At 41.2% G+C, this 27,797-nt stretch overlaps 1 protein-coding gene across 17 annotated transcripts in view; it reads right to left on the bottom strand.

Moving 5' to 3' along the window:
• Positions 1 to 2,403: 2,403 nt before the first annotated feature.
• AFF1 (ALF transcription elongation factor 1) overlaps positions 2,404 to 27,797 on the bottom strand; it is a 207,576-nt gene continuing 182,182 nt past the window's right edge. For 16 of the 17 annotated variants that reach the window (XM_045392632.3, XM_045392634.3, XM_074040094.1 and 13 more), the window contains 9 exons: positions 18,772 to 18,884; positions 17,577 to 17,814; positions 16,793 to 16,884; positions 16,159 to 16,219; positions 12,176 to 12,312; positions 11,522 to 11,593; positions 10,981 to 11,118; positions 8,705 to 8,928; positions 2,404 to 7,841 (listed from right to left, as the gene is read on the bottom strand). In XM_045392632.3, the coding sequence (XP_045248567.1) occupies positions 7,720 to 7,841; positions 8,705 to 8,928; positions 10,981 to 11,118; positions 11,522 to 11,593; positions 12,176 to 12,312; positions 16,159 to 16,219; positions 16,793 to 16,884; positions 17,577 to 17,814; positions 18,772 to 18,884 (1,197 nt within the window). In that variant the 3' untranslated portion in view covers positions 2,404 to 7,719. Of the gene's footprint in view, positions 7,842 to 8,704; positions 8,929 to 10,980; positions 11,119 to 11,521; positions 11,594 to 12,175; positions 12,313 to 16,158; positions 16,220 to 16,792; positions 16,885 to 17,576; positions 17,815 to 18,771; positions 18,885 to 27,797 lie in introns of those variants that run through there. The other variant, XM_045392636.2, reaches the window with a different exon arrangement.

The raw sequence follows: 27,797 nt of genomic DNA, 5'->3' as shown, positions 1-27,797 counted from the left end.
TTTAGTAGAGATGGAGTTTCACCTTGTTAACCAGGATGGTCTCGATCTCCTGACCTCGTGATCCACCCGCCTTGGCCTCCCAAAGTGCTGGGATTACAGGTGTGAGTCACCGCGCCCGGCCAGTAAAACTTTTCTATGGGTAATGTGACAATAACAAGAGCCTGTAAAATACACTCTTCCCATTAACTCCTAATGAAATCATGTTTTTAGCAAGGATCATCAATGTGTGCTATAATAAAATCAAGCAAAAGGTGGTGGGGATAGGGAAAAAGATCTTATTTATAAAGGAGAGTTCTGGTGATTATATCTTAACCAAAGACTCAAATTTATTATCACACAGTAAAAACCATTCTAATTACCTCCTGATGTGATCCAGCATGAAGCCCACAGCATCACCTGTGAAGGATTCTTGCCAAATATAATCAGACCTCTAGACTGAACTTCCAGTTTGTAGAAAATACAGGAGATGAATGAATTAATGAACATTTGGGGGAACCAGACAAATCGAGGATGGGGGACATTACATTTAAAAAAGGGGGGAGGGTGCCTGGGCGTGGTGGCTCACACTTGTAATCCCAGCATTTTGGGAGGCCTAGGCAGGGTAGAGCACTTGAGCCCAGGAGTTCAAGACCATCCTGGACAACATGGTGAAACTGTGTCTCTATAAAAAACTCAAAAATTAGCTGGGCATGATGGCATGTGCCTGTCATCCCCACTACTCGGGAGGCTGAGGTGGGAGGATCGACCGAGTGCTAGAGTGAGCTATGATTGTGCCACTGCACTCCAGCCTGTCTCAAAAAAAAAAAAAAAAAAAAAAAAAAAAAGGCTTGCGGTGGGTGAAGGAAGGATTGTTCTCAAGACTAAAGAGACATAACCGCTAAATGTAATGCATGAAACAGTTGAAGCCATGTTCAAAAGGTAAGTTTGAAGGCCACTACAGAAATCTGAATATGGACTGAACATTAAGCACTGAGAAATGACTTTAGATCCTATAATGGTATTGTGACTACACTGGAAAGTGTCCTGACAGTTGCATGCTACAACTTTTAGGGGTGAAATATGTCTGCAACTCACTATTCAGCGTGAGCGTACACACCTACACATTTACATAAAAAATAAGGTAAAATGTTAATTGTTGAATCTAGGTGGTAAGTATATATGTATACATAGTATTATTTCTGTTTTTTCAGGATATGTTTGAATATTTTCCCAAAGAAAGAAAAATGAATGTTTTCACCATACAATCCACTTCTTGGAATTTATTCCAAAGAAATATCCCAAATTAAAAATATTTGAATTTCCCCAAATATTTTGTTCCAGGGATGGTCATGGAAACATTCTTTATAATATCGCCAGATTAGAAACAATCTCAATGTTTAACAAAGAGGTTAAATTGGCACAACCATACCTGGACTACTACTACCAAGTTATACAAGATATGATATGGAAAGTTTTGGTGAAAAAGGTTCAACACCCAGAAGAGACTTGATAACTGAGACCCATTTTTCAAGCCCTAGTTCCAATTATTTTCCCTGTAGTTTTTCTCAATCAGATCTAAAACACTCCCTCCCTTTCCCCACACTTGCTATTGCATGCCTTGTACAACAGTTATTGTTGACTTTTCAACTTTACTATAAATTTACAGGGGTTGGGTCTATGTTTGTTCAGTAGGACTAGTCCAAGTGAAGCATGATCTAACGTTTGGAAGGATAAAAAATTAAAAAGGAAGAGGAAGGCAGTGAGTGTTCCGGCTGGAGGGTCAGCAGTTGGGATATGGCAGTGCAGTAAGGGGGAGGAAATCAAATAGCCACTGGTTTCTGAGTGATTACATAATGCCACACACCATGCTAAGCAATCTCCATACATCGTCTAATGTGATCCGTGCAATCTTACTGGGTGGATACCATATCAACAGTTGTAAAAGAGAAATGCAGAGAGGTTAATTTGACCAAGGGTCACATCATTAGCAAACTAGAAAATCAGATCCAAACACAAGGAAGTGAGATTTCAGCACCTAGGTCCTTCCCCATTTCATGAAATCACGAAGAATATTTTTTCTTTAACGGTGGCAAAGGGTGAAAAGGCCAGATAACCTTTAGATTCCTTTCAATACCAACATTCTACAAACCTGTCTACATGGCAAATTTCGTCACTGCTATACCCTCGTTGATGTTAAGGATAAGAAGCCACACTAGTGATGTTAGGCCAATTTGTGTCTGATTATGATCTTAGAACAACTGAACAGAAGGATAAGCTGCCTTCTGAGCACAGTTCTTTCTCCATTCCAGCAATAAATATTGTGAATAAGGGCACATTGTTCACATGAAACTCCTTGGCTATAGATGGCAATTTCACATAACGGTATTAAGAATTACTGTATTCAGGTAAAGGGAAAAGCATGGATTCAACCCCAATGATTTCTTGAAATTTTTATTAATTTTTTTGTTTTTTTACAGCTTGATCCTCTTATGAAAAGGAAAGAATTTAAAGATGAACAATTACGTTTTTGTTTAAACAGCAATTAATCCTCATTACAGAGAACAAAAGATCTGTGGCACATTGTCTTTGGGAAGATCTTTTGCAGACTTTTCTAAAAAAAACTATTAATTATCTCACAGATCACATATTCTCTTTCAAACGACTATACAAGGCAGCTAAATTTTATTCACAAAGCCCCAAGTTGCAGTTCCATTGCTGAAGTAGGTAAAATACATGGAGTTCCCCTTAATTTGTGTTGCACATCTTCCCATTGAGAGCATCACTGCTTCCCTACCCTATGTACAAAATCATTGTGTTGATGAGAGCTGGCACATTATTCCACAGTAATTAAAGAAAAACTCATTATTTTAAAGATAGACCAGTGATTTTTCATTTATCAACTGGAAAATTTACTCCTTTTTAAAACAATTTTAATACCAAGATTTAAATTTCCTCCAAAGTTATAAGAAAGCAAAAAATATATAATATAATATAATATATAATGGTAATAAATAAAAAAAAGGCAACCCTGCTCAGGTATTATCCAAAACACGATCACATTCAGAAAAAAAAAATTAAAACAAGATTTGGGACACATGCGTGCGTACATACACACATACATACACACATACACATACACACACCCTAACATGAACAGTGTATACTTGATATCTGAGGGGGGATGTGCAGTAATTTTAACAATACATGTTGGTGGCCTGAACAAAAGGTGAAGTTAATACTGCCTGTGTTAAGCATTGCTTAAAAACCTACTTTTAAGAAAAGCAAGTTGTCTTCCTTAGGTCAGCCACTGCCTGGTCCAACCAGCACAGCGTGGCCAGCCTCACTATGAGTGGTCTTATTCCCGTGTCCCCTCCAGGCCAACATACTAATATATAGGCTCACAAGGAGCTATAGGGTTTCCCTCCTGCCCTCTTAGATAGAGAAGTACAGGCACTTCTCTACCCAATACACTGCCTGCTGAGCTCTGAAGCTCAGTGGAACAGAATATAGTGTCATTTCCCCCTGACAATAAGAAATTTATAGCCACCTAAAGAAAAGCAGTAGTTGGTATTTGTCAACTCACCATAAATAAGAACTACAGAACACGGTCAGTGCTCACAATTCATGAAGAGATGAACACTCTAAGTCACCGAGAAACCAACACAACTGGATTGCATATTTGAGGTTCACATGGTGGCAATATCACTTGCAGTGTTTGAAGGAAAACCCCCAACACTGTGCTCTTCTGCCATTACACCTCCTTCCAATAGAATGACACAAGATAAAGGCACAGGAAAATATCTTACATCCATTAATCCTAAGTAGGACCCAAAACAAAAGGCAACTGGCTCAAGACCAGGAGGGAAAAAGGTACTGCCATAATCGATCCCCACATCCCTCCATGGCTACAATGCCTAACTCTCACCTTCCAGGGAGAAAACTCTATACTCTTGTGTTTCTAAAGGAAGCACAAAATATTCTTGCAAGATTTAAATACTGCTAATCAGTGGCAAAGAGTGTAAATAGATGAAATGGCAAAGTTTTAAAAGTTTTTTTGTAGTGTTTGGGAAAATAAAGAATCTGTGGTAGGAAGCAAGCAGGTTTAAGTACAAAAAATAAAAAAAAAAGCCCAGCCTCAAGCCTTAATATACCTTAAGATGCATAAATACAACTCAAACTTCATAAAGCAGAGGAGTAAAAGGCGCAAGTCATGTAGCATCCCTGAAGCCATGGCAAAACAAACACAGCAGTATTTCAAAACTAGGTTCAAAGGCACAATTCAATCAGCCTCTTATTCTCTGTTTATGTATTTATATACTTTTGTATATCAGAGATAACAGTTTTGTTAATTGTGGAGGATACAATGGTTTTCTTTTTGCTTCTAAAAATTACTGAAGATGAATTGTAATAAATCAGTAAGCTCCCGATGCTAGTAACATTAATGTGTAAGATACCAAATAAGGCAAGTTTTCAGCCAGAAAGGGGTAGGGGATTTTAGCTTTTTAAACATCCCGAGACCTGAAATTAAAGAATATAGGACAAGGGAGATAAGTGTGGTCCAATTTGCCCAAGGGAAATAGCTACACGTTTTGGTCAAAACAGATCTATAATATAAAGGTCTTTTTGTTACAAAATATTAGATGCTTTTCCTATTCAGTATTGTGATCAAATCATAATATCAGACAGTCAAATTCTCCTCCCATTGTGATTCTATTTCTGATAAATGCTTGCTGGGCCCTCCCACTCCTCATCACTGCTACTAGGTGGCCAATGTTTTCACAATCCGAACCCAGTATAATTTGATAAATTTTATTAAAGTGTTTTTTCATTATTTAGCAGGGATCTTAAATTCAGTAATTCAACACTTTTAAAAATAAAACAGTGTTCTTCCATCTCCTACTAAGGACACAGACAGACAGACAGACACAGACAGAGACACACACACACACACACACACACACACACACCCCCTTGTAGTGCCAAAGGCAAGATTTACACTCTATTTTCACTCCTTAAGATGCTTTGCATTTGTCTTACTGTGAAGTGTGTACTGTTACTGTTATAAGAACTTTGCATATTCAAAGGCTTAATTTTATAATCTAATCCTTTCAAAATGATCTACCTCAGTACAGATTTTGCCTTTGGGAATTGTAAGCATGCAGTGAAAAAGTGCAAATGATTTTAAAAATCCTTTAGACTTCTATATACAACTGTAACAGCAAAAACACCCTATGAACATTAAGGATTCCTCAGCCACTGCCTTTCACATACTCTATTAAAAAGGTTACCATTAGTTATTCTCTTTTAGGTACAATGCAATAAGGATCAGAAATATCCAATGACCAAAGTAGTACAAATTGATCTATGCACATGTGTTACTTTTTCAAGGGACAAATAAAATCTTTATATCAAGTTCAGAAGGAAAAAAAAAACCCCCACAGAGTAAGGCCACTGAAAAAGCAATCTGTTTTAGAGCTGGCTGAGAAATCTACTTGGAAATGTCTTCAGTCAAGGGAGCACTGTGGCTTGCCAACAGAACACGCACATGCTCTGGCACCATCTACATAGACAGGACCTGCCATAAAGAACACAACCTTTCACAACTGACAGGTGGCTTGTTCTAGGGAATGATGGGGCAAAAGGGGAGGGGATGGCTAAGGGAGTAAGGAAAAAAGAAAGATGTTAAATAACATCTTCAATATCAAAATAAAGCCCGATTCTGGTGCCTTGTCCCTTACATATAGGAGATGGCCACACAATGCTACAAACGCACAAAACCTACCAGGCAATTACTGTTCATTTAACACAGGTTTTTAAAACTAGTAGTTTAGAAAGGACCCGGGGCTTTGCATTAGAACATGAATAAATGAACCGGTCATCAGGAATCACACATCAAGGTCTTATGCTCAGATATGACTACAGCTGTCATTCTCTGGCTTTCACATGAGGGACCAGACCTCTGACTTAGTGAGAACCAAACAACAGTCTGGAGAAGAAACTGAAGGAACAGCCCCACACAGACCACTCACACTGTGAGAGACAAGCCTCGCTCCCATCCCTCGCCATATCCCTTTGTATATTTACAAACCAAGAGAGTTCCTGCATTCATCAAAGGGATCTTAGATGTCTTCATTACAAATAAAGATGTTTCTCCCTCCTCCACTAACAGGAAAATGTAAAACACGCATGGTAGGAAACACGTAGCGGGTCAGAATAGGGCAAAGGTGGAGAAAACTAGTTATAGAGATGACACTCCTCAATTGTAGTAAGTGTGCACATTCTACTTCTAAAAGGGATAAAAAAGAATTGGCTTTTAAAAACACTGCACTCAAAGTAATGTTTCCAATAACCATTAAAGTTTCAATGAAAAAGAAAAAGCTGTGCTTATGGGCACATGGGATTTCTGATTGTGTTATTTCATTTTAGGTCATTCAAAATGGACTTGGTTTAATGTATACACTATGGCAATAACTTACGGAGGGCCACAGTTCCTCCTCAACCAAATCAAATCCAGCTGAGAACACTCTGGAGTGAAGGCATGTGGTGACGAGTTTTTCAAAAGTCTAATTAAACACCCCAAATCTCTACATCCTCTCAGGAAGTTAACTTCCCCTAGACAATCAGACTCTGAAAGTCTAGTTTTGCTATAAATATAAAATAATTTGTAGCAGAAAAATATAGCCTCTCTAAGAAGCAGATTTCATTTTTCTTGTTCACTGACAAAACTCTGAGTTGGTTGGACAACATGAGTTACCACATAACTGTAGACCACAGATCAGCACCTCAAATTCCAGCTCTACTCAAACAAAACTTTAAAAGCACTTTAGCCCTCTGGTCAGGTATAAACGTTGGTTCCCTTCTTCCCCAAGGTAGGAAATTCAGAATAGAGTCAACAGTGACTGCCCTGTTAGAGAGTCCCTTTTGCTGAAGCAGGGGTGGGAAATGGCAGCGCCAAGTCCTCCCGTGCAGACCTCGAGGCGGCACCCCGTGCGCTGTGGCTCCTCCTCGCCGCTCCGACGTGGGCTGACTTTCAGCACAGAAACAGAGAAGTCAGAGCTGGGGTGAATGTGCAGCACTCTAGGCAATGGCGGGTGGGGGGCGGCAGGAGCAGGGGTTGCCTTCAATTTTATAAATTACAACAATACTTGGTATTATCAAGCCACTGTTCATTGGCAGAAAGTGGGGCACAGTGGAGTCCTTCATTACTTATGGTTTACAGATGGCCATTAGAAGTTATTAAACAAATATTTCTCCCAAAACTCAAAAGAAAAAAAAATCATCCACAAAACCCTTCACCAAAAGTCATTGTTAAAAAAAAAATTTCCTTCTGGGAATGGACTAGTGTGGCTACCAAGATGATGTAAATTCACTTTCAGAGTTGAAACTGCTTCTCCTCATTTCGTTTGCAACTTGTATTCTGCTGGTTAAAAAAAAAAAAAAAAAAAGAAATGTTTCTAGACCATTCATACACCCATTTAAGCTACATTGCACTTCTGTCCTTTAGTTAGGAAGGGCAAGATCATCTCTGGGGCCAGCCTCCTCATCTCTGCTTCTGCATAACCATAGTGTCCAACCAATGATCACACCGTTGTGGAGAGTTTAAGTGGACAAATGTCCTGGCCATCTCGTGGTGCTTCTTTTTAGAGTTTGGTGTCCTGATGAAACAAACGTCTGGACTGTTTTTGAGGCTTCCAATGTGCAAAAATAGTTCCCAAGGCATTGAATCAACCTGGGGCTCCATTAAGGTGTTTTGGTTAATTCTAGTAGCTGCTGGAAACCCTGCCGTGTATAGTGCACCAGGTCCACCAAACTGCTGTTGAGGGCCAAGGTGCACACATTTGTGCTGAGCCGAGCAAAGAATTCTGCAAAAACAAAACCAAAAAACAAGTAAATACACAAGCACACACAAAAATTAAAATTCAAGGTTCCAGAAGGTACGTCCCCACAATATTCTGCACTTTATCACAGAAAAAAGATCACAATCTACTGTCACTGCTTGCTAATTCTCCACTAGACTATAAACCCGGTTTGCTTTAGAGCGGAATCCATAATGCTTAGCACAGTGGCTGGCACTTGGAAAACACCAAATTTATACCTTTGCCTCAAAAGATGCATTAATGGGGGGGAAAAAAAAGTTAAAAGTATTATCAGTTTGATAAGACGGATAAGGCCCTAAGAGGCTATGTGGAAAGTAAGTGGTTACAGCCAGCTGGCTCCAACTCTCCTAAACCTTGCATTTCTCCAAGGGTCTTCTTCCCTAAACAAGTCTCAATAACGTTTACTACACTGCATCTCTCGTACTATAATCTTTCTTAACATATACTAAAAACAAACAATAATTTCAGTATTTGGGTTATGCTACTTTGTATCTCCAAAGTGCTGAGCCTAGGAACAGCCAGTGACTCCTCTTCCTCATTTGCCTTGCCTTTCAGCTAGCATTTGAGCTCAGGCTGAAATAATGACAACAGAATTTCAGAAGGGGCAAGGCGCTAAAACCACTTCTATTTTGGTTTTGCTAAGATCTAGCCACAGAAATTCAGCTCCACGCCACAGTGCTCAAGGAATAATTGCAACTAGGTTCTGAGGCTGAATGGAGAAAATATAATTAAAGTAAACAGCTACACATTTCCTTTTCTCCAAGAAACTGAACTTAAAATATAAACCAATGTTATTTCCTCCCAATCCACACACCCCAGTAATTACCACCACAAAGCCATTTATTTACCTTTATTCTTCCTTGTGAGTGCCTCGGCCTGCTCCCAAAGGTCAAAGGCGGTAAGAACATGGGACGTGATGGTGACATAGGAAGATGTCATATTCTGGATAGTGACTGGGGTGCTGATGGTGGCAGCCACCCCACTGCTCCCCACACTGCCAGCACTTGACTGGGACCCTACGGAGCTGGCAGGAGAAGGCATTGGGGAAAGAGGGGATGGTGTGCCTGTGCTTCTGGGAGGCGGAAGAGAAGAGAGAACTGGTCAGTCAGTCACCAGTAGCCCCCAGATCACCGATTTACGTGTCTGGGACTACAGTCCAAGACACAAAGTTTCACTACACACCTGCCAAAATGATAACCACTGCTAAAGTCACTCCTACAAGGAAAACGAGACACCATGCTGAGCTAATCTGTATTCCAAATATGCTTTCCCATGCCATTCGCATAGTCTACTTCCTCTGCCTGGAATCTCCTAGTAAGACAATACTCTATGTATGTAATGTATGCATATGTGTGTGCACCCACCTGTATTTCATCCTTTCATCCACTCAGTAAACACTAACCGAGCACCTGCTCTGTACCATGCATTCTTTTAGACACTGTGGATACCCTGGATACATCACAGCTTCCTTTCTGCCACCACTTGAACATCTCTCTTTTCTTGCATTTATCTACTGTTTATTCCTTTTCCTGGGTCACAGCAGAAATTATGTCTTATTAATTTTTGCATTAGTAGTACTTAGCACAATGGGTGCTAAAAGCAGGCTCCTGATAAATACTTGCCGAGTCAATGAATGAACTAATATAAGTATCATGCATCAGAAGACTCAATCTCCTCTTTACTCCACTCTTGGCTGAATATCTGGACCTGCAAGTTAACATGTGACTCAATGTGGATTAAATAAAAAAGAGTTAATGAATATAAAATGGAAAGATGGCTCAGCGGCAGTAGCCTCATGATGTTACACCTGCCCTTTGGGCTGCACGGACCTAGCAGAATGTACATTTGCAAAGAGTAGAGTGAAAGCTCCATGAGGGCAGTGGTTCTTGTCCACTGTATCCCCAGTACCTAAAACAAGGCTTGGTATGAAGAAGGTGCTCAGTATATACTGGATGGACAAACGATTGAAGGAGTTATCTAAAATAATGTGACTGACAATCTATTAGCTTAGAATAATATCTCAGACGCAGCAGCCATGAAAATCTTCAGAGGTAATATGAAGTTACTTCTTAATCAGGACTTTCTTTTTTAAGAGAGGCCATATGGGAGTCTCTTCTTTTGACTGTGCTAGAAATAGGGCAGTCGTGTAAGTGATATTCTTAAAATAGCAAAACTTATCAGAACTAGGAACTTCACAAGGAGTATGACCAAATTAAAAAATACTAGGCAAGGACTACAGGGAAGAAAATTCCAACTTCATTTTAAAAACACTTGTACAAGGATTCTTTTTTTTTTTTTTTTCCTAATAACTTAAGAGCATACACGAACAATTTTAGTTCACAAAGTGGGGAAAATAATTTTGCTAATCATTTTCATTCTTAGTATTACTGGTGTGGATCCTGGAGAAGATGAAGGGCATATGGCTCTGGAAATGTCTTGTTTACTGAAATGCCAAGAAGCTATGTGACACACACACACAGAGAAAGGACTCTGGCTCTGGTTCTGATGGCTCTGCCTCTTGTTTTGTGTTCTTCGGCTTATCTAAAGCTCCTCAAAGCTCGGCCGGACGCAGTGGCTCACACCTGTGGCATCCCCGCACTTTGGGAGCCCAAGGCAGGCAGATCATGTGAGGTGAGGAGTTCGAGACCAATCTGGTCAAAGTGGTGAAAACCCCATCTCTACTAAAAATACAAAAATTAGCCGGGCGAGGTGGCGGCACAGACCTGTAATCCCGGCTACTCGGGAGGCTGAGGCAGGAGAATCGCTTGAACCCAGGAGGTGGAGGTTGCAGTGAGCCAAGATTGCAGCACTGCATTCCAGCCTGGGCAACACAGCAAGACTCTGTCTCAAAAAACAAACCAACCCTCAAAGCTCAAAAATCTCAATTCTACATTCTTTGCAATTACCTTTTTATGTTTTCCAATCAGCAAAAACCTTGATTTATAACTATTTCTCAAAAAGGTAGAAATATGCTAATAATTTAAATTTAGGAGCAATCAGCACATAGTTGAAGCCAACAATTTTTGAAAAGACAAACTCACATATGTAAGCATACAAATGGTCACAAAGCAAGAAGTAAAGAAAGAAATGACTCAATTTTGGAAATTATTTATATTAGAGTTACCTTGCAACGCATGGAGAAGGTGCCTGGGCGACTTTGGAAGAACTCTCGAAGTGTTTATTAAGAGTACGAGAATACTTTATTGCTATGTCTTTTTTACAACGAAACATCGCCATGTTCAAAATGGACTGGCAACGCATGCTATGAACAAAGACAGAAGGGAAACTGCACGTGACTATCAGACGACAGAAAAGCAGTCATCTCACCTTCTACAGCCTAACGAACACACTGCGTTTTCCCCACCTGTGTGAGTTGGTATGTAAAGAATCTTACTGCTCTGTTCATACTATCCTAAAAGTAAATGCTGGTGGAAAACAGAAGGATATAATTTATATCACAAGACCAAAGCATTTAACAAGCCATCAGAAAAACGGCGGCAGATACCATTTTGTAAGAACTATCAGTGGGGGATTAACCTTTTGACCAAAGTACTGACTTGCTTTTCATAATTTTCACATTAAGAAAACAAATTTCAAAATCTTTTTGTAACATCAACAGATGCAAAAACAAATTTAGTACTATTTAGACAAAGGAAAATACACACCATAAAACAGCAAATATTTTCTCTTGTGTTGGAGCTGTGGCATCTGAGAAGGATTTTAATGACATTATGAATCTACAGGAAAACATAAAAGTACATCAGGTTTTAAACAAAGGCAGACACAAATACAACTTATTATGCTTGTTTCCATTTTAGATTGACTTTTCCTGAAGATGTTAAACAGATGAGAGCATCACAGGAAGAAAATGAAAAACCCAAGGCTTTAGAGCAGCAATCCAGGCCACTGAGAAAACCAGGCGAGGACATGCCTCTTGCGTGGCTTGTCTACCTCTTGAAACCAAGTAAAGTTGTGTCCTCACTGAGTCCCCTGTTGAAATGTAGGTAAGTAAACAAAGCAGAAGCTTAAACTGAGAGGAGAGGTCATCTGATAAGAAAGTTAAACTGGAAAAAACCAACCTCTCCCTGAAAGCTCTGGCACTTCTTGGTGCACTTAGCAAAATGATGTAGTTGGACCCAGTTACTCTGTGCTAGCACTTCATCTAGAACGCAATTTTAGTTTAGGACAAAAACTAGTTTCTTGGACCAATAACTTTTTAAAGGCTCCCCTTTACTGAGCCATCTTCACACTAAGGTTCAAATGGGTTAAGACAATAAAGGTGAGGAAAGAAAAGGAAAGCACAATGACTTGGCACTTACTTAATGAGATCTACAGTTTCAGAGTAGACAGAGTAAGCTGACTTGGATGCCGGGCTTTCAGACTCTGTGGCAATTCCACACTCAATCAAGGACAAGACGGCTTCCAGGTACTTAAAAGCCTTTCCAACCTTGTCCGTCTGCGGGAGAAGAACATGGTGATTGTTAGGCTGAAGACAAACCTTGATTTAGTTTCTCACCCACATTCTTTAGTGTGACTTCCCTCCACTGTCTTAGTTTAATTATGGCCAGGGAGAAGTGTGAGGATGAATGAACTAAAAATGATAACCAAAGCCTGTTAGCTATGACCTGCTGAAACTCTTTTAGCAGAAATTCATTAGGAAAAAGAAAACGATCCTGTATTAAGACCATGCTCTCAAAGCCTTATGAAAGCACATATCCAAACTAAGGCAGTAAGTACATAGTCTCCTTGTTATCAGTGTGCAATTACTCATTCTGTAACTTTCTTGAGAAACAGATTATTCCACATGTCTACAGTAATACAGACACATATTTCTTTGTGTGTGCTGAAGTTTACTAAAAAGCAGAAAACACTCTTGGTTTATGAGCATGTTAGATATAATAGCTAACAATAATTGTTTTATGCATTTTACAGCCCAACAGATTAATCTCCTTTGACGTCTGCTTTAGTGCACAAAGCCATCCCCCCAGGTCAACAGGGGTAACATTTCAGAGTCCCTTAAAGGGAACGTAGAAATATGAACAAAACCAGATACTGGTGGTCACCCTACACCTGAATACACACCTTGTCATGTAGCACCCTTCTAAGTGGCATACGGCGAGTGCAGCTGATGACAGTGTGATGTAACTGTCTTTCTCTCCACATATGGCATATGTACCGCACATTGAAAGCAACTGATTAGCGTTTGTAATTTCTGCTTTGTATTTGCTATGTTCAAAAGGAAAGAATGAAAATAGGGGCCGGGCGTGGTGGCTCACGCCTGTAATCCCAGCACTTTGGGAGGCCGAGGCAGGTGGATCACTTGAGGTCAGGAGTTTGAGACCAGCCTGGCCAACACGGTGAAACTGCTGTCTCTACATAAAAATTAGCCAGGCATGTTGGCGGGCCTGTAATCCCAGCTACTTGGGAGGCTGAGGCAGGAGAATTGTTTGAATCTGGGAGGCAGAGGTTACAGTGAGCCGAGATCATGCCACTGCACTCCAGCCTGGGTGACAGAGCGAGACTCCATCGCAAAAAAAAAAAAAAGAAAAGAAAGGAAGGAAAAGAAAAGAAAGAAAGGAAAAGAAAGGGAAAGGAAAAGAAAAGAAAGCGAAACGAAAAGAAAGGAAAGGAAAGGAAAGGAAAGGAAAGGAAAGGAAAGGAAAGGAAAGGAAAGGAAAGGAAAGGAAAGGAAAGGAAAGGAAAAGAGTAAAGACATAAGTGGAATCTAAGGAGCTGGAGACACGTCGGCAATGAGAGGGTATGGGCTGTCATGCTACTTAGGGATGCTGCTGCACTCTACACAGGGTGGAAACGCTTCTCTCAGTGAGCTGACAACAGAATGATTTGAGTGCATACTGTTCTCATGTTTTACCAGTACCAGAACAAACTAGGCTGCTATACACATACACATGTATATGTACATATGTATACATGTATATTTCAGAATATTCAATTATTCTAAAATTTTTTATTTTAAAAAGTAACTTAATCAAAAAATACTTTTTCTGGAGAACTAAGGGTCAGATTAGTGACAGAACAAAAATCAAATGAGTATTCCCCAATTAATCAGCAGTATTTGGTATGACTGGTTTGCTTCACTGATGGGAACTTAATTCTCCAAATATGCTTATTCAACATCATCTCTTTCATGGGATTTCCAAAGTTAATATTGGCTTTAGGCTAGAAATGAACTAAACTGTAATATTGTATAGCAATTTGTCAATATTCACTTCCTTTAGATAAGTATATCATAAGGCCAATAATGCCCATATTTCTGTGATTCCATGTATCTCCTGAAACACTGTTAAAGTAGTTTCCCTACGCATCAGTTGAAGACAACGTAGAGAAGAAATACATCCCTTTCTACTCAGTTGGGTACGTAACTATTTGGAACACCAAAGGCGTATCTTCGAAACAGTATGCAGTTAAGGGAGATTGTTACGGAGTGAGTGGCCACAGGGGCCTATTGTCCAAACTGGTATATTTTAAGAGTGAAACAGGATACAATTATTTCTCAAACTGAGATGAAACAGGCACAAACTAGGACTGTCCTGGCACACTGGGATGTACAGTCACCTTAGGTAAGGAGAAAGAATGTATGCATATAAATAGATTAAAAACAAAGTTCCCCAGAGGATGACTGTTACTCCTTTGAATAACGCGGAATCTAGTACTGAAAGTGTCCAATGTCAAGGTAAGCTTTAGATAACTGGCTGACAGTGCGAAATATTTACTCTTTCCAAAACTCCAAAGATTCATACAGTTCCAGTAACAAGCTTGGTAAACTGGAAGCTGCTGAAACCACTGCTTGGCACAATCTCAGATTCTTTTTTTTTTTTTGCTCTGTCACCCAGGCTGGAGTGCAGTGGCGCTATCTCGGCTCACTGCAAGCTCTGCTTCCCAGGTTCAAGCAATTCTCCTGCCTCAGCCTCCCTAGCAGCTGGGACTATAGGCGCCTACCACCGGGCCCAGCTAATTTTTTGCATTTTTTTTAGTAGAGACGGGGTTTCACCGTGTTAGCCAGGATGGTCTCGATCTCCTGACCTCGTAGACGGGGTTTCACCATGTTAGCCAGGATGGTCTCGATCTCCTGACCTCGTGATCCACCCACCTCGGCTTCCCAAAGTGCTGGGATAATAGGCATGAGCCACCACGCCTGGCCAATCTCAGATGCTTAATCTGACTTAGGTCACCCTGGTACGGGGTAGTTTTAGGGACAGGGCTAGAGAGGCCTGTATTTGACTATCTTACAGAATTCAGCATGGTAAAGAATCAACATTTTGCCTAATGCAAGGGTATCTGATGAAAGAGTCTCAGAAGAGATACAGGTCTGCAGATGAGGGATGAAGAGCGCCAGGCCAGGATCTTGTTGGTGAATCAATCTGATTCAGACCCCTGTGGGTGTCTGAAATGTGTGATTAGGTTTACATGTGGACCAAAAAAGTCCACTCATGCCCTTCCTCTGTGTAACAAAGTTCAATATATGGCTTTCCAGGGAGGTTTTTGCATTTTTGCATTTGTGGGGATTTAGGTTTAGGGACTCACTACATAAGCAAAAGCCCCAGAGTCTTGGATATCTACACATGACAAAGGGCAAACATTATCTCATTATATTTATTGCAGTAGTGATGTAAAAGCATAATTATGTACACAATGAACTACAAAACCACCATCTTTCACAAAGTCCAAAAGCCAATAGGTAAAGAGAATTCATGGCTTTAAAGCATGTTTACCAACAGTATAATTATTACCTTCATCTTAAAATCTCATCTAATAGCCTAGCTCAACTCTTCCTTTGGGTCAGCCTCTCAAGGCTTTAAGATAATTTTGGAATGTAAACAGGCTTCCCTGCCTTGTGAAATGTCTTAGAGTGAACACACGTTGACTGAGTTTCAACAGCAGGACTCATTTTTCACATCCAAGGAATTGATGCAGTGGAATAAAAAGGCACCTATGCATTAAATCACCAGCAGGTAGATTATCTTTCACTGACTTAGATATAAAATGTGTGACTAGGTCCTCTATATATCTGCCCATGATCAGACTGAATCAGTGGAGCCAAAGAAAATAATACCACCAAGAACTACCTACCGCTTAATCATTAAGGTCCTGATTTTGCTGCGTGCGTATGTTGTGGCCAACAGTAGGGCCCATACACTCCTTTCTCCTGCGCCTGCTGCACCCCCTTCTTTCTACCACACATACGCTGAGTGATAGGGAATACAGTAGAATGGAGACTACCAAAAAATCCTTTTTACTATGAGAATACATTCTACCAAAGAGATAAAGAGCCAATACTAACCATTAACTCTGCTTTCTGCTTCAACTTTTTTGCCTCCCTCATGTGAAGGTCTGCTTGTTGTCTGAAAAAGAAGAAGAAAAACCAGGGACAGGTTATATGAGCGAAAAAGAAGAAGAAAAACCAGGGACAGGTTATATGAGCCAAAGATTACTAGACTAGGGCAAGATAACTTAAGACCAAGAGTGAAAAAGGATGGGAGGACAGCAAGGGGAGGGCAGAGGGTAAACAAAGAAGGAGAAGTGGAAATAAGGAGGAGAGGAGAAAATGGAGGAAGAAAGAGCAAAAAGTGGCTGAGTGTGGTGGCTCATGCCTGTAATCCCGGCACTTTGGGAGGCCGAGGCAGGCGGATCATTTGAGGTCAGGAGTTCGAGACCAGCCTGACCAACACGGTGAAACCTGTCTCTAATAAAAATACAAAAAAAGTTAGCCAGGCATGATGGCTCATGCCTGTAGTCCCAACTACTTGGGAGACTGAAGCAGGAGAATCACTTGAACCCGGGAGGTGGAGGTTGCAGTGAGCCGAGATCATGCCACTACACTCCAGCCTGAGTGACAGAGTGAGACTCCATCTTTGGGGGGGGGGGAAATCAAAAACAAACAAAAAAGAGCAAGAAGCAAGCATCTGAAGTCTTACTTGTCAAACTTCACTTGAGGCTTCCCTGGTTTAGAGTTACCATTTGGCAAAGAAGGCACTGGAAAAGGATTTGCAGTATCTCCGGAAGAACCCTTTAAAAAAATAAAATCAGTATACAGATTACACTCTAACATTGAAGACCACTGTCCTAAAAGTACCATCCCTCTTAAATAGCTCAAAAGAGTAGTTTCAAAAAAGAGTAAATCAAACAATGCACAATCGACCCTGGTTAAACACTTCCTCAGCTACAGATTCAACTGAAGCGGTGGTTCTGACTAAACTGGGGACTCAAAAAGGCAAGAATGTCCAAGAGATCAGAGAACTCACAAAGCCACACATAACATTTTCTCTTAGTCAATCCAAACACACCACCCCACTCCACCCAGATTAACAGGAAGAGAGGAACTTTTATTTGAGAAAGTGGATCATTTTCCCCCATTATAACCTAGAATGAAAGTATCTGAGATCAAATATTCAAAGCACAACTACACAGGGGAACAATTTCTTACTGTAAAACACCCAATCAAAAACTAACACAAAAATCTATTTTGATTTTTCACCTCTGAAATCACTGTAAGAATAATAAACTGACACCTAAATCTTTGTGTATTATTAACTACCTTTTACTCTCCCTCCAAAAACTAGCATTTTAAACACAAACAATTGTCTTATTAAAAGCAATGGACACTTGTGAAGCGCCATCATTAGGAACTCGTCTTCTTTGGGGAACGTAAAGGTACAGCAATGCATCCCACCTTACACAATGGCCGCCGCCGCCGCTCACCTTGTGCTCCGAGGAGCTTCTGGAGCCCTTCCCCTCTACTCTTCTGTGCTTGGGAGTGGAAGAGTCTTTGTGGTTGCTCTTGGTACTGCTGGCACTTTTGGGAGGGTCCTGGCCACAGGTGTCTGCTTCCCGCTTTGACCTCTTATGTGCAGGCTTGGCTGGCTTCTGGGAGGACGAGGACACAGGTGGCGGGGGGAGCATTTCCTTCTTTGAGGACTCTGAGGAGGGCCTGCAGGGCCTGGAGTGAAACATCACGTAAAACTAAGGGGAGGCAAAGCACACATCACTTGGCTTCGTTGTTTAGTTACAAACTGGCTGCTGGCACAAAAGATTAGGGTATCACAAAGCATGAAACTGTGTTGTAAACAGGCCAAACTTCAGGGACTTTTTGAGGCCTTTCAAAAATCTAGCCCTACCCATTAGTGATAAAGGAAGCTGTATAATTTCTAAGCTTGCAGAGTCTGTCAATGGTCCTGACTTTCCCCAATCATTCCGAACGCTTGCTTCAGCTGCTTCCCAACCCAGGCCTTTCCCTGACGAGAAGGCGAGTGGAGCCGCACCCTCCACATCTGAGCCTTCCCCATCTCTGTCGGTTCCCACACGGTGACATTATGCACTTGTTTGTGCCAGGACATTTTTTGAAGCAATTTCTTGAGTAAATCAGAGTAAATAATAGTTGCTTGTTATATTTACGTCTTCCTGGCACTCCCACCTCTCACCTGCCACCCCTCTTCCCGGCAACAGACACTGAGTTGCCCGACAGATTCTTAGTCATCTCTACAAAAAGCAGCACTGAACACAGGCTCCCAGAGTCCAAATGCTGGCTCCAACACTAAGAATTATTTGACTTTGGACAAGTCGTTAGTTCTCTGTGTCTTTGTTTCCAATTCTGCAAAGTAGAAATAATGGTACCTTTCTTACTTTCCCTTAGGGAAAAAAAAATCCAGATGTCTAAAGAAATTATCCATACTGAAAATGTTTCTGATAAATCCAAATTTGCTGCCACATGAATTGTTAATTCCTGTAAGGTCCTCAAGGATGCAAGAAACAAAAACAAACTTAATACATTGTCCAAATGAGCTTGACTTTATTAATCCACTGATTCTACTGCAGAAGAAAAATGTCTTTGCTCTGTCAAGACCCAAGAAGTGTTGATCCCCATAGAGATGAGGTGGCTGCTAATCTCTATACTCACTTTGCTTTAGAAGATTCTTTGTGGGAGGATGAAGATGAAGATGAAGACGACTGTGATTTGATTTCCTTCTCCAGTCTGATTTTCTTGTTATCACAGTCTCTTTCTGCTTCACCCTGTTATTACAGTATAATCAGCAAAGCAAATTATTGCAAACATAATAGTACAGACAAAACAGAAAAGAAAAGATAGAAAAGGCAAAGAGGGTAAATTAACCTTTGGAGACATTTCTGTACGCATAGCAACCCTATTAGTACTTACCATGTGTGTCTGTGTGTGTGTGAGTGTGATGGGGAGTGGGCAGGGGACAATGTAGATTTGACATGATTTCTATTGAGACAGATTTTTTTTGCATAAAGAAAAACCATTCCTCCCATGCAGGAAAAGGAAGATGTCTACAGTAACAGACAATCCAGGCAAGTAGACTTCAATAGACCACTGATGTTTTTCTAAATAGAAAAGAATCCATGAAACATGCATATTTACATCAAATAATACAGAGATGATTTTTTATGAGGTTTCCTCCAACTTCTTTCAAAAGAACCATCCACTTACATCCACTAGTTTATTGTTTGTATAAAATTCAAAATGGACTACTTAAAGCTTACTTTATTTTCTACTGAAAAATAAGTATAATGTTGAAAGGAAACCGTCTACAAAATCCCCTGCGTATTTTATAGAAAGGACCACAAAGATACACAACAACAATAGAAATAGTTGCTCTGGGATTCTAGCTAACATTTTTTTTCCCCTCCACTGATACAATTTTTTTAATACTTTTTATCTCTCCATATATAGAAACATGTTTCTATTTTCCAAAAAAAAAAACGTGAAAAGACTGTAAGTATTTTAGTGGAAGTAAGGAAAAGGGAATCTGTCACTACTGAATTTAAGTATCTCTAACTTGTTACCTTGAAAGTAGGGTTTTAAAAAAAAAAGAAAAAAGAATTTAAGTACCTCCAAAGCATCCATTTATACCAACTAAAGCGCTAAATACATTTAATCGTTAAAACAACACAGAATTCTTCATGATGAAAGTCTCTGTGGTATTCTCGTGCCTCACTTGTTAGCACATACACAGCCTATCTAAGGAGTCTGATGTGCAGACTTCCTGCCAGCCTCCTTCCCACGGCTCTGGGTTCAGGAGGAAGCCCACACACTGTCTAGCAGGTGGCAGGTAAGTGACGGGTGAGGCCCTTCAGTTAATTCTCACGTGCATTTAGAACCAAACCTCCCAAGTGTCAGGTCACCAAGTTAGAAATCTGGGACGCCAGTCAATTTAGGACAATCCCTAACAAACCTGAAATCCTCTCTTAAAAAAATCTTCAAATTAACTGCGGGAGGCCCCAATTTTCACCACTGTGTCTTCCTCTCCTCCTGAGTTTAAGAAAAATGAATAATTTAAGATGTGTAGGCTCAAAATCTGCCCAGACACCAATAAGCAGTCTGGCTCCATACAAAATAATAGAACACAGAAAAAAAAAAATTCCCTTCTCCTGGCATCCTACAAATCAGTGTGCCCGCATTTGCACATCCATCCAGCCCTTCAGAGACTCCTTTGGAAAAAACACTTTTATTCATTTATGCAGTGCCTTGTTTCAAAACGGCTTCTTTGAGAGTAGCTTACAAAGATACCTGTTTTTAATCTTACAGTATGTGCACAAGTAAAAACGTTAAGAAGGGAAAATACAGGAGGAAGAGAGAAATTAAGGCCAAGTGAAGGCTTGTATCCTCGGAAGGCTATCAGTTCTCACTGTCCTGCACGCTACCATCTGGCAGCCACAGCTAGATCTAGGGAGCACCTGAACTTGAATGGTGTTAATCTGAAATAAAGACCTAGTACAAAAAGGGGAATGTAGTATTTTTATGTTAAGTGATTTTTTTATTGATATGTAACAGACATACATATTTTGGGAGTTGAATAATCTTTTAGGTATACTGGATTAGATATAATTATTAAAATGTTAGGTTGGGCGTGGTGGCTCATGCCTGTAATCCCAGCACTTTGGGAGGCCAAGGTGGATGGATGACTTGAGCTCAGGAGTTCAAGACCAGTCTGGCCAACATGGTGAAACTCCATCTCTACTAAAAATACAAAAATTAGCTGAGTGTGGTAGTGGGCGCCTGTAGTTCCAGGTACTCAGGAAGCTGAGGCACAAGAATCACTAGAACCCAGGAGGTGGAGGTTGCAGTGAGCTGAGATTGCACCACTACACTCCAGCCTGGGCATCAGAATGAGACTCTGTCTCAAAAAGAAATTTTTTTTTTTTTTACTAATTTTCCATTTCCTCCCCTTTTTACAGTTTTTAATGTGGTATTAGAAAAGTTTAAATTACATATGTGGCTTATACTGTATGTCTACTTGACAGCACAGTTCTTCAGAGTTTGCTATAATCTGCAAATTGGGTTCTGAACTACTAATTCTGAACTACTAATCAGATTAGCCAATGCAAAGAAGGAATTATAAATATACTGCTTAGATAAGATAAAAACAGATCAGCTACTCAGAAATGTAATCATTCATTAGAGAAGTTGGAAAAATGTACCTTGAAGGACTGAAAAAGGAGATAATACATGAAATGAGCAACCAAGTTCTAAACCCACAAATGAAATGCAATAGGAAACTCTACACAGCTGTTTCTCCTGCAAGCATGGACTTATAGCAGATCCTGGAGTACAATTTAGAGGTTAAAGGTGCTGCCACACGCCACAAGAAGCTTGCTGGGGCACTGCGACAGGGCTCTGTGCAGCATACAAACCTCCGTTCAACAACTCACAGTGGCAACGCTTGAGAGACAGTGAATAATGGTGGAGAGAAAAAGAATCAATTGGAAATGATGGGGTTAAAATAGAACCTGACTTCTGGTACTGGTAACTCCTCTGTCAATCAAGCACTTAATTATGCCCAGGTTACCCTGTTACCAAACGGCCCAGTGAACTGTAGTGAGTTTTAGATGAAAGGAAGTATAGCCGGCCCAAGAAACACTACAAGACGGAAACTTTGTCTTTGAAAAGTCAAAATTTGCTAAAATATACAGATGGATACTAAATTGAACATGAGGTAGTAAAATATACTGTCTTCAATGAAAGGTATTTCCAGGCAGTTAATGACACATTAAGGCCCCCAAGGCAAAACTAAGCATTAACAAGGCTACTTCTTAAAGAAAACACCAAAGTCTAGCAGTGGAATGAGAGCTGATTTTTGTTCGTATAGTTTCATTTTGCTTAGGACATGCTGGTTGTAACTATAGGCCAATCTGGCAGACCTTATAAACCACATATGAAGATACAAGTCAGGGCAAATCAATCCTCACAGACTGGTTATAGCTCTGGCTGTGCCAATCGGTGACTCAAGTAGACAGCCAACAAGAGAGAAACCAGCGAGCACTAACTTCAGCGCCAGCATCTAACAACTGCATTGGCACTTACTGGAATAATATGCTTTATATTGATATTTAGCAACCTAGAAGCAGATACTATTCTATAAGCTGGTAGAAAGCAAGCCATCAAACTTTAAAGCAAAAATCCCCTTCTGTTGATTTTGCTTAACTGTTGAAATCAAGCCAGCGGGCATGAGGTTAGTATTTTTTTGTACACTATGCACTTGGAACTTTGTCATCTTCTCTCTGGAACAGTCACAGAGGCTTCCCCAGAGTAGGCACTCGGTATTTGTCAGTGGCACAGAAATTCAGCTTAATAGCTCAGGGACACAGCTGAGGTCACTGGATGCAGGACTGCACTACAACTTTAAGTGGATGGATGTAGGAAAGGGTCATTAACCTGGGAGCCATGCAATACTGGGTGAGCGGAAATGCAGACCAAAATTCCAAGAAAAGACCTGCCAAAAAACAGGAGGCACGGTGTTCTTTAGATTTTTCTGGGTCAAGAAGCCATTCAGATGAGAGTGATACTCTCTCTTCAGGAGGAAAAAGAAGTCCCTTTGCCCTGTGGTTTATCCCCCAGGTCACCCCCACTTCAGGGAATCTGGCTTAAGGTATGGGTTTCAGAAATTCTTTTTCTACTAGGTTAAGTGTCTCAAGGACGGTGCCTCACCTTCCACAAAGGGAGGCTGCCGGCTGACAAATTGGTCCTCACAGACTTGTTTGCTTTTCTTAACCTGTTGGGTCAGGCAGCCCTGATCGTCTGCCAGATGCTGCTCCACCCACAGTGGAGCACAGGGCAAGAGTGAAGGCCATAAAAGGAAGACATGGGCTTGCAAGGGGCCGAGTCAGTTTCCGTCAGGGAAAGCCTTTCGGCGGGCTGCGCTGCCCTGCAGCTGGCTCACCCAGCAGACACTTGGAGGAAGCAGGGAAAAGGTGGCTTCTTCCAGAACTGACACTTATTTGGGGCAACAGAGATTCCAGCAGATGGAAAGATGTAGTTAACCAGGAGCTTGGCTGTGGAGGAAGATGGGGGCATCTGCAGGAGGAGCTAAAGTGGAGTAGGAATGTGTGTGGTACTGAGTGGCAACGGTGGGGGCTGTGGAGGAACCAAGCCAGGGCTGACGTGGTAGCCGCCTTATTCACCGGCGTCAGAGCCAGTACGCCGACCTTGTGCGCCTCTTAAGAATCCTCCCGACAGACACTTGTACGCAGAAACACGTGTGAAAAAGAGGAAAGATCACCGCACTGGGAGGAGACAGCATGCCTGAGCTGCAGATCTATTTTTACTCAGCAGCCAAGCCATGTTAGTGCCTTTCTGGATCTCATCTATAAAAGGTGGCAGCTGATCAAGGGACCACTAAGGTTCTTTCCACACTTAAATTCTAAGGCTCTATTATCTTCTTCTAAAGGGAAGCAAATGAGCTTGGTAGCACATGGAACACAGAAAACTGGAGACGCAGTCTTTGGGGAAATTCAGGGACTTCCCTGTGATTCCCCTCGGAAGGAGATTCAATACAAAAAAGACACAAGGGACATCAATTTAAGTTTGCACCAAGATCAGGCCCAGGGACTTGCTGTGCAAACAGGTTGTGTTCACTGGGATGAGTGCTACAGAAAAGGGAAATTCATCCACTTTTCTCTTTGGTGAGGGAACGGTTGATTCAGAACAGCCTAAGCTATCACATGCATATGGCTGTGGTGCTCTCCTCAGGGTAACTAACAGGCATGGAGAAATTTAGATGTAAGTGGCCTTAGTCAAGCAGAAGGGATGAGCTTTCATTTTGAAAGATAACCAGGGGTGCTGATCTGGAGCAATAAACCAAGAAAAGACAGTCGGATCTTGGATGCAAGGGAAGGACTGAACCAATCATTCCCTGCAATAAAGCTGCATTTTCCTCTTACACATCATAACTTCCCTTCCTCACTCCTCAAAACACATACACGATAGCACTGGAATGTCTTTCCCAAAAAAGTTAAAGCGTCTTGGTTGGCAAAGCAATTATTTAGAAAAAGGAAAAGAAAGACTTGAATGAATGCACCTCCTTATTCAGTTATTCATCTAAATGATAATTAAGACAGACTATCCTTCATTTGAAAGGAATCTATAAGATGACTGAATGAAGTGAGGAATTATCTCCATGAGCTCCTAGAACAATGCAAGGCTCACACATGTAGCTCTATGCACGTTACGTGTTTATTTTACTTTTTTTAGAGACAGGGTCTTACTCTGTTGCCCATACTGGAGTGCAGTGACTCAATTACAGCTCACTGCAACCTTTAACTCCTGGACTCAAGTGATCCTCCCACCACAGCTTCCCGAGTAGCTGGGACCTCAGGCACGCACCATTGCGCCTGGCTAATTAAAAAAAAAAAAAAAAAATTTCCCCCAGAGACGGGGTCTCACAGAGTTGCCCAGGCTGGTCTTGAACTCCTGGGCTCAAGCAATCCACCCGCCTCAGCCTCTCAAAGGGCTGGGATTACAAATGTGAGCCACTGTGCCCAGCTAGGTACATTTTTAGAAGGCTCCCAATTGCACTGGCCTGGTTGCATATTACTGTATATATATATTGTAGTTCTTGAGTTCAACTTTTCTTCCAAATCTGGAAAAAACTAAGCTTGGTTTAAGAATTCTAAAGAAGAAAATATAGGCCAGGCATGGTGGCTCACGCCTGTAACCCCACTGAGGCAGGAGAACAGGGTCTGAAGGCAGGGAACCTTAGGCCCACCTACACTGACTGGATATCAGAGGCTACTCCCTTTTCAACCCCTCCTTTTTCTGTGTGGTAGCTGGAAAATGAAAGTAACTCTGATTGGTCCCCCCTACAATCAATCAGACCAGTCGTGGGCCACTACAGTGAACCAGTGGGAAACCTCTAGAGGGCATACAAACCCCAGAAGAACCAGTGTTCCCAAGCCTCTTGCTCCAGCCAGCTCCCACCCTGCGGAGCATACTTTCATTTAAAATAAATCTGTTTTCACTGCCTTGGTTTTGTGTGCATTTTGTCCAATTCTTTGTTCAAAACACCAATGAGCCAGACAACTGCCCTCAACCAGTACCTCCACTGCTTTGGGAGGCAGAGGTAGGGTTGCTGGAGGTCCCGAGTTCAAGACCAGCCTGGGCAACAAAGTGAAACCCCATCTCTACAAAAAATAAAAAGAAATTAGCTGGGTACAGTGGCATGTGCCTGTAGTCCACGCTACTAAGGAGGCTGAGGCAGGAGGGTCACCTGAGCCCAGGAGTTTGAGGTTGGTGAGCTATGCCACTGCATTCCATCCTGGGCAACAGAGCGAGACCCTGTCTCTAAAAAATAAGTAGATGAATTAACAGAATAGTCTCTAAGCTAAAAATAAAAATTTTTAAAAAGAAAACATAAGTTGGTATTAGAAAATCTAAACTGCAGTCAGACTGATGAAATTCAGTAGTTTATGTAAAGAACACAACATGAGGTCATGCATATTTACCCTCACAGTTTTCTCTACTTTTCCTCATGCATTGTTCCTTACCCACGGCTGTAGAGTAGTAAAAAAAAAAATGTGTGTGCATTTCTATAGGTGCCATGTCTAACGACTTCATCACAGATGTTAGCCACCATTAACTCTTTATGATTATCTTCATACACTTTTAAATCTGAAGTGGATTCAAGAATCTGTAAATATTCTGAAAGAAAATATTTGCTAAACTTTGTGCCAAGAGAGGGACAGACTCTAACAGGCCTTTAAATAAAAACACTAAATTCCACTAATGTGAGGGATCAAGCATGTTCTTCTATTGCTCTGACTATATGCTCACAGAGCTTTTCCTAATGTTCACATTTAAAATGAAGAAAATGAAAAATATCCTCATTATCCAAATGTTAGCAGTACCCAAACTTGACAGCCCTGTCTCTGCCATGGAGAGCAGGCCCACACACTGGTGCCTGCTGGAGCAACCGTGCCAGTCAGAGGGCCAGGGGCAGAGAACCCCGAACAAGCAGTCAGGGCACTAATGAGGAAGGGGGGACAACCTGTCCTCTACAATAAATAATGAGATTAATATGCTCATCTCCCACCTGGAATCCAGCAGGAAGTTAAACCAAACGACACACGATTCTCTGATGAAGAAGTAAGAATACAGTTGACTGTTTCTTTATATTTATTTACCTGAAAGCTTCTAATGTTTGTAACTAGTGACATATTTCAGGCCAGGAATTCTGTTTGCCTAGATCATGATGTCTAAATACTGCACACTTGACCAATTTTGGATCCAAATAACTAGCTTTGTATGCTCTTGGGCCCTGTAGTACGGCTCTGCTTCAGTGGTTCCCAGCCCTGATAGGCACTAGGATTACCAGAGGAATTTTTTAAAATACCAGTGGGGGTTGGGGATTCCCGTCATCAGTGCTAAAGGCTCCCAGGTGACTGTAATGTGTAGCCGGAGTTTGGAACCAGTGGGTCAGACATCAATCCTGACAGTACCAAAGAGGCCGACTGTTTCCCAGGTCAGATCTCTCAGCAGCTCGACAGCCTTTTGAAGAAATCATGCACTCGATTAAGATGAAGGGATCACTATTTCTTCATGCTCTAAACAGAAAGATAAATGAGCTGCCCAAGAGGTGCTCAGCCAAAACCTGGGAACGGCTTTTAGAGGGCACAGTTCCCACAGTCAACAGTGAGAGCTGGAAGCTTCCCTTTCTAGGGCCTCAAGCAACACTTCTAGATTTGCACTGGGGTATGAACTAGACTGAGCTCTCTGGGGGATCCTCCAGGTTCTAACATTTCCACCCGGTAAGTAATCCTTTCAGAAGTGAATACCTGTCCCCACCCCAGCTAATGCAGACGGCCAGCACTGGAGACCACACAAGACCACAGCAGCTGGGAGACAGGTGAGAGATTTACCAGGACAGGGAGCTACATGAGTGTGTTCCTGAAGTTTTCTCAGGTGTTATCAGATGCAGGTATCTTTTTCCTAACCAGGTCCATCACAATTTTCTCCATAAAGTTTTGTACCTTTCACTCACTCTCTCACACACACACACATACACACCCCAATCCATCCCATATAAAAAGTTTAAAGAAGTTTCTGGCATGAAAATATGCCCTCTTCTAGCTGAGACAGAGCACTCATTAGCACGGATACCATCCCACTCAACTTGCCTGCTGCAAACGTGGTGGCAATACACATCCTCTAGTCTGCTGCGAGGAGGTTCTGAAGAAAGCAGTCGCCCTTTACTATTTGGTAAAGTCGGGTTATATTTTTAACCCAGTGGATTAATCAGTCAAATCTCAGACATGACAGCAGGCTTCACAATCTTTTTTCCCTTTGTTATTCTTAGCTCAACTTCCACAGCTGAGTAAGAAGCTTTTCATGTACTTACAAGAGTGTTAAAAATTTTATTTCCTTCTCAGCAGGAGAGAGTTGGCCCTTCTTGTGTCTTTGTCTCTGATTCTTGGGCAAGTTGGCTTGGGAATGCTATTGGAGAAAAGCTCACTAATCTTTCATCATCATGAAAAAGCAACAAATAGAACAAGAGCTCAATGATTCAAAATAAAAGGAGACTGTCTAAAATAGCAGCATGTTCAAGTAACAGACAATCTTAAATAATGCAGCATTTTTTTTTTTACTCTGTCCATTCTGTATCCAAAAGAATCTTCCAAAATTATAATAAA

Source organism: Macaca fascicularis, chromosome 5 (genome assembly GCF_037993035.2).
Source record: "Macaca fascicularis isolate 582-1 chromosome 5, T2T-MFA8v1.1".
Lineage (NCBI taxonomy): Eukaryota > Metazoa > Chordata > Mammalia > Primates > Cercopithecidae > Macaca > Macaca fascicularis.
The sequence above is the reverse complement of the archived record's forward strand: the minus strand, read 5'-3'. Positions and strand labels throughout refer to the sequence as shown.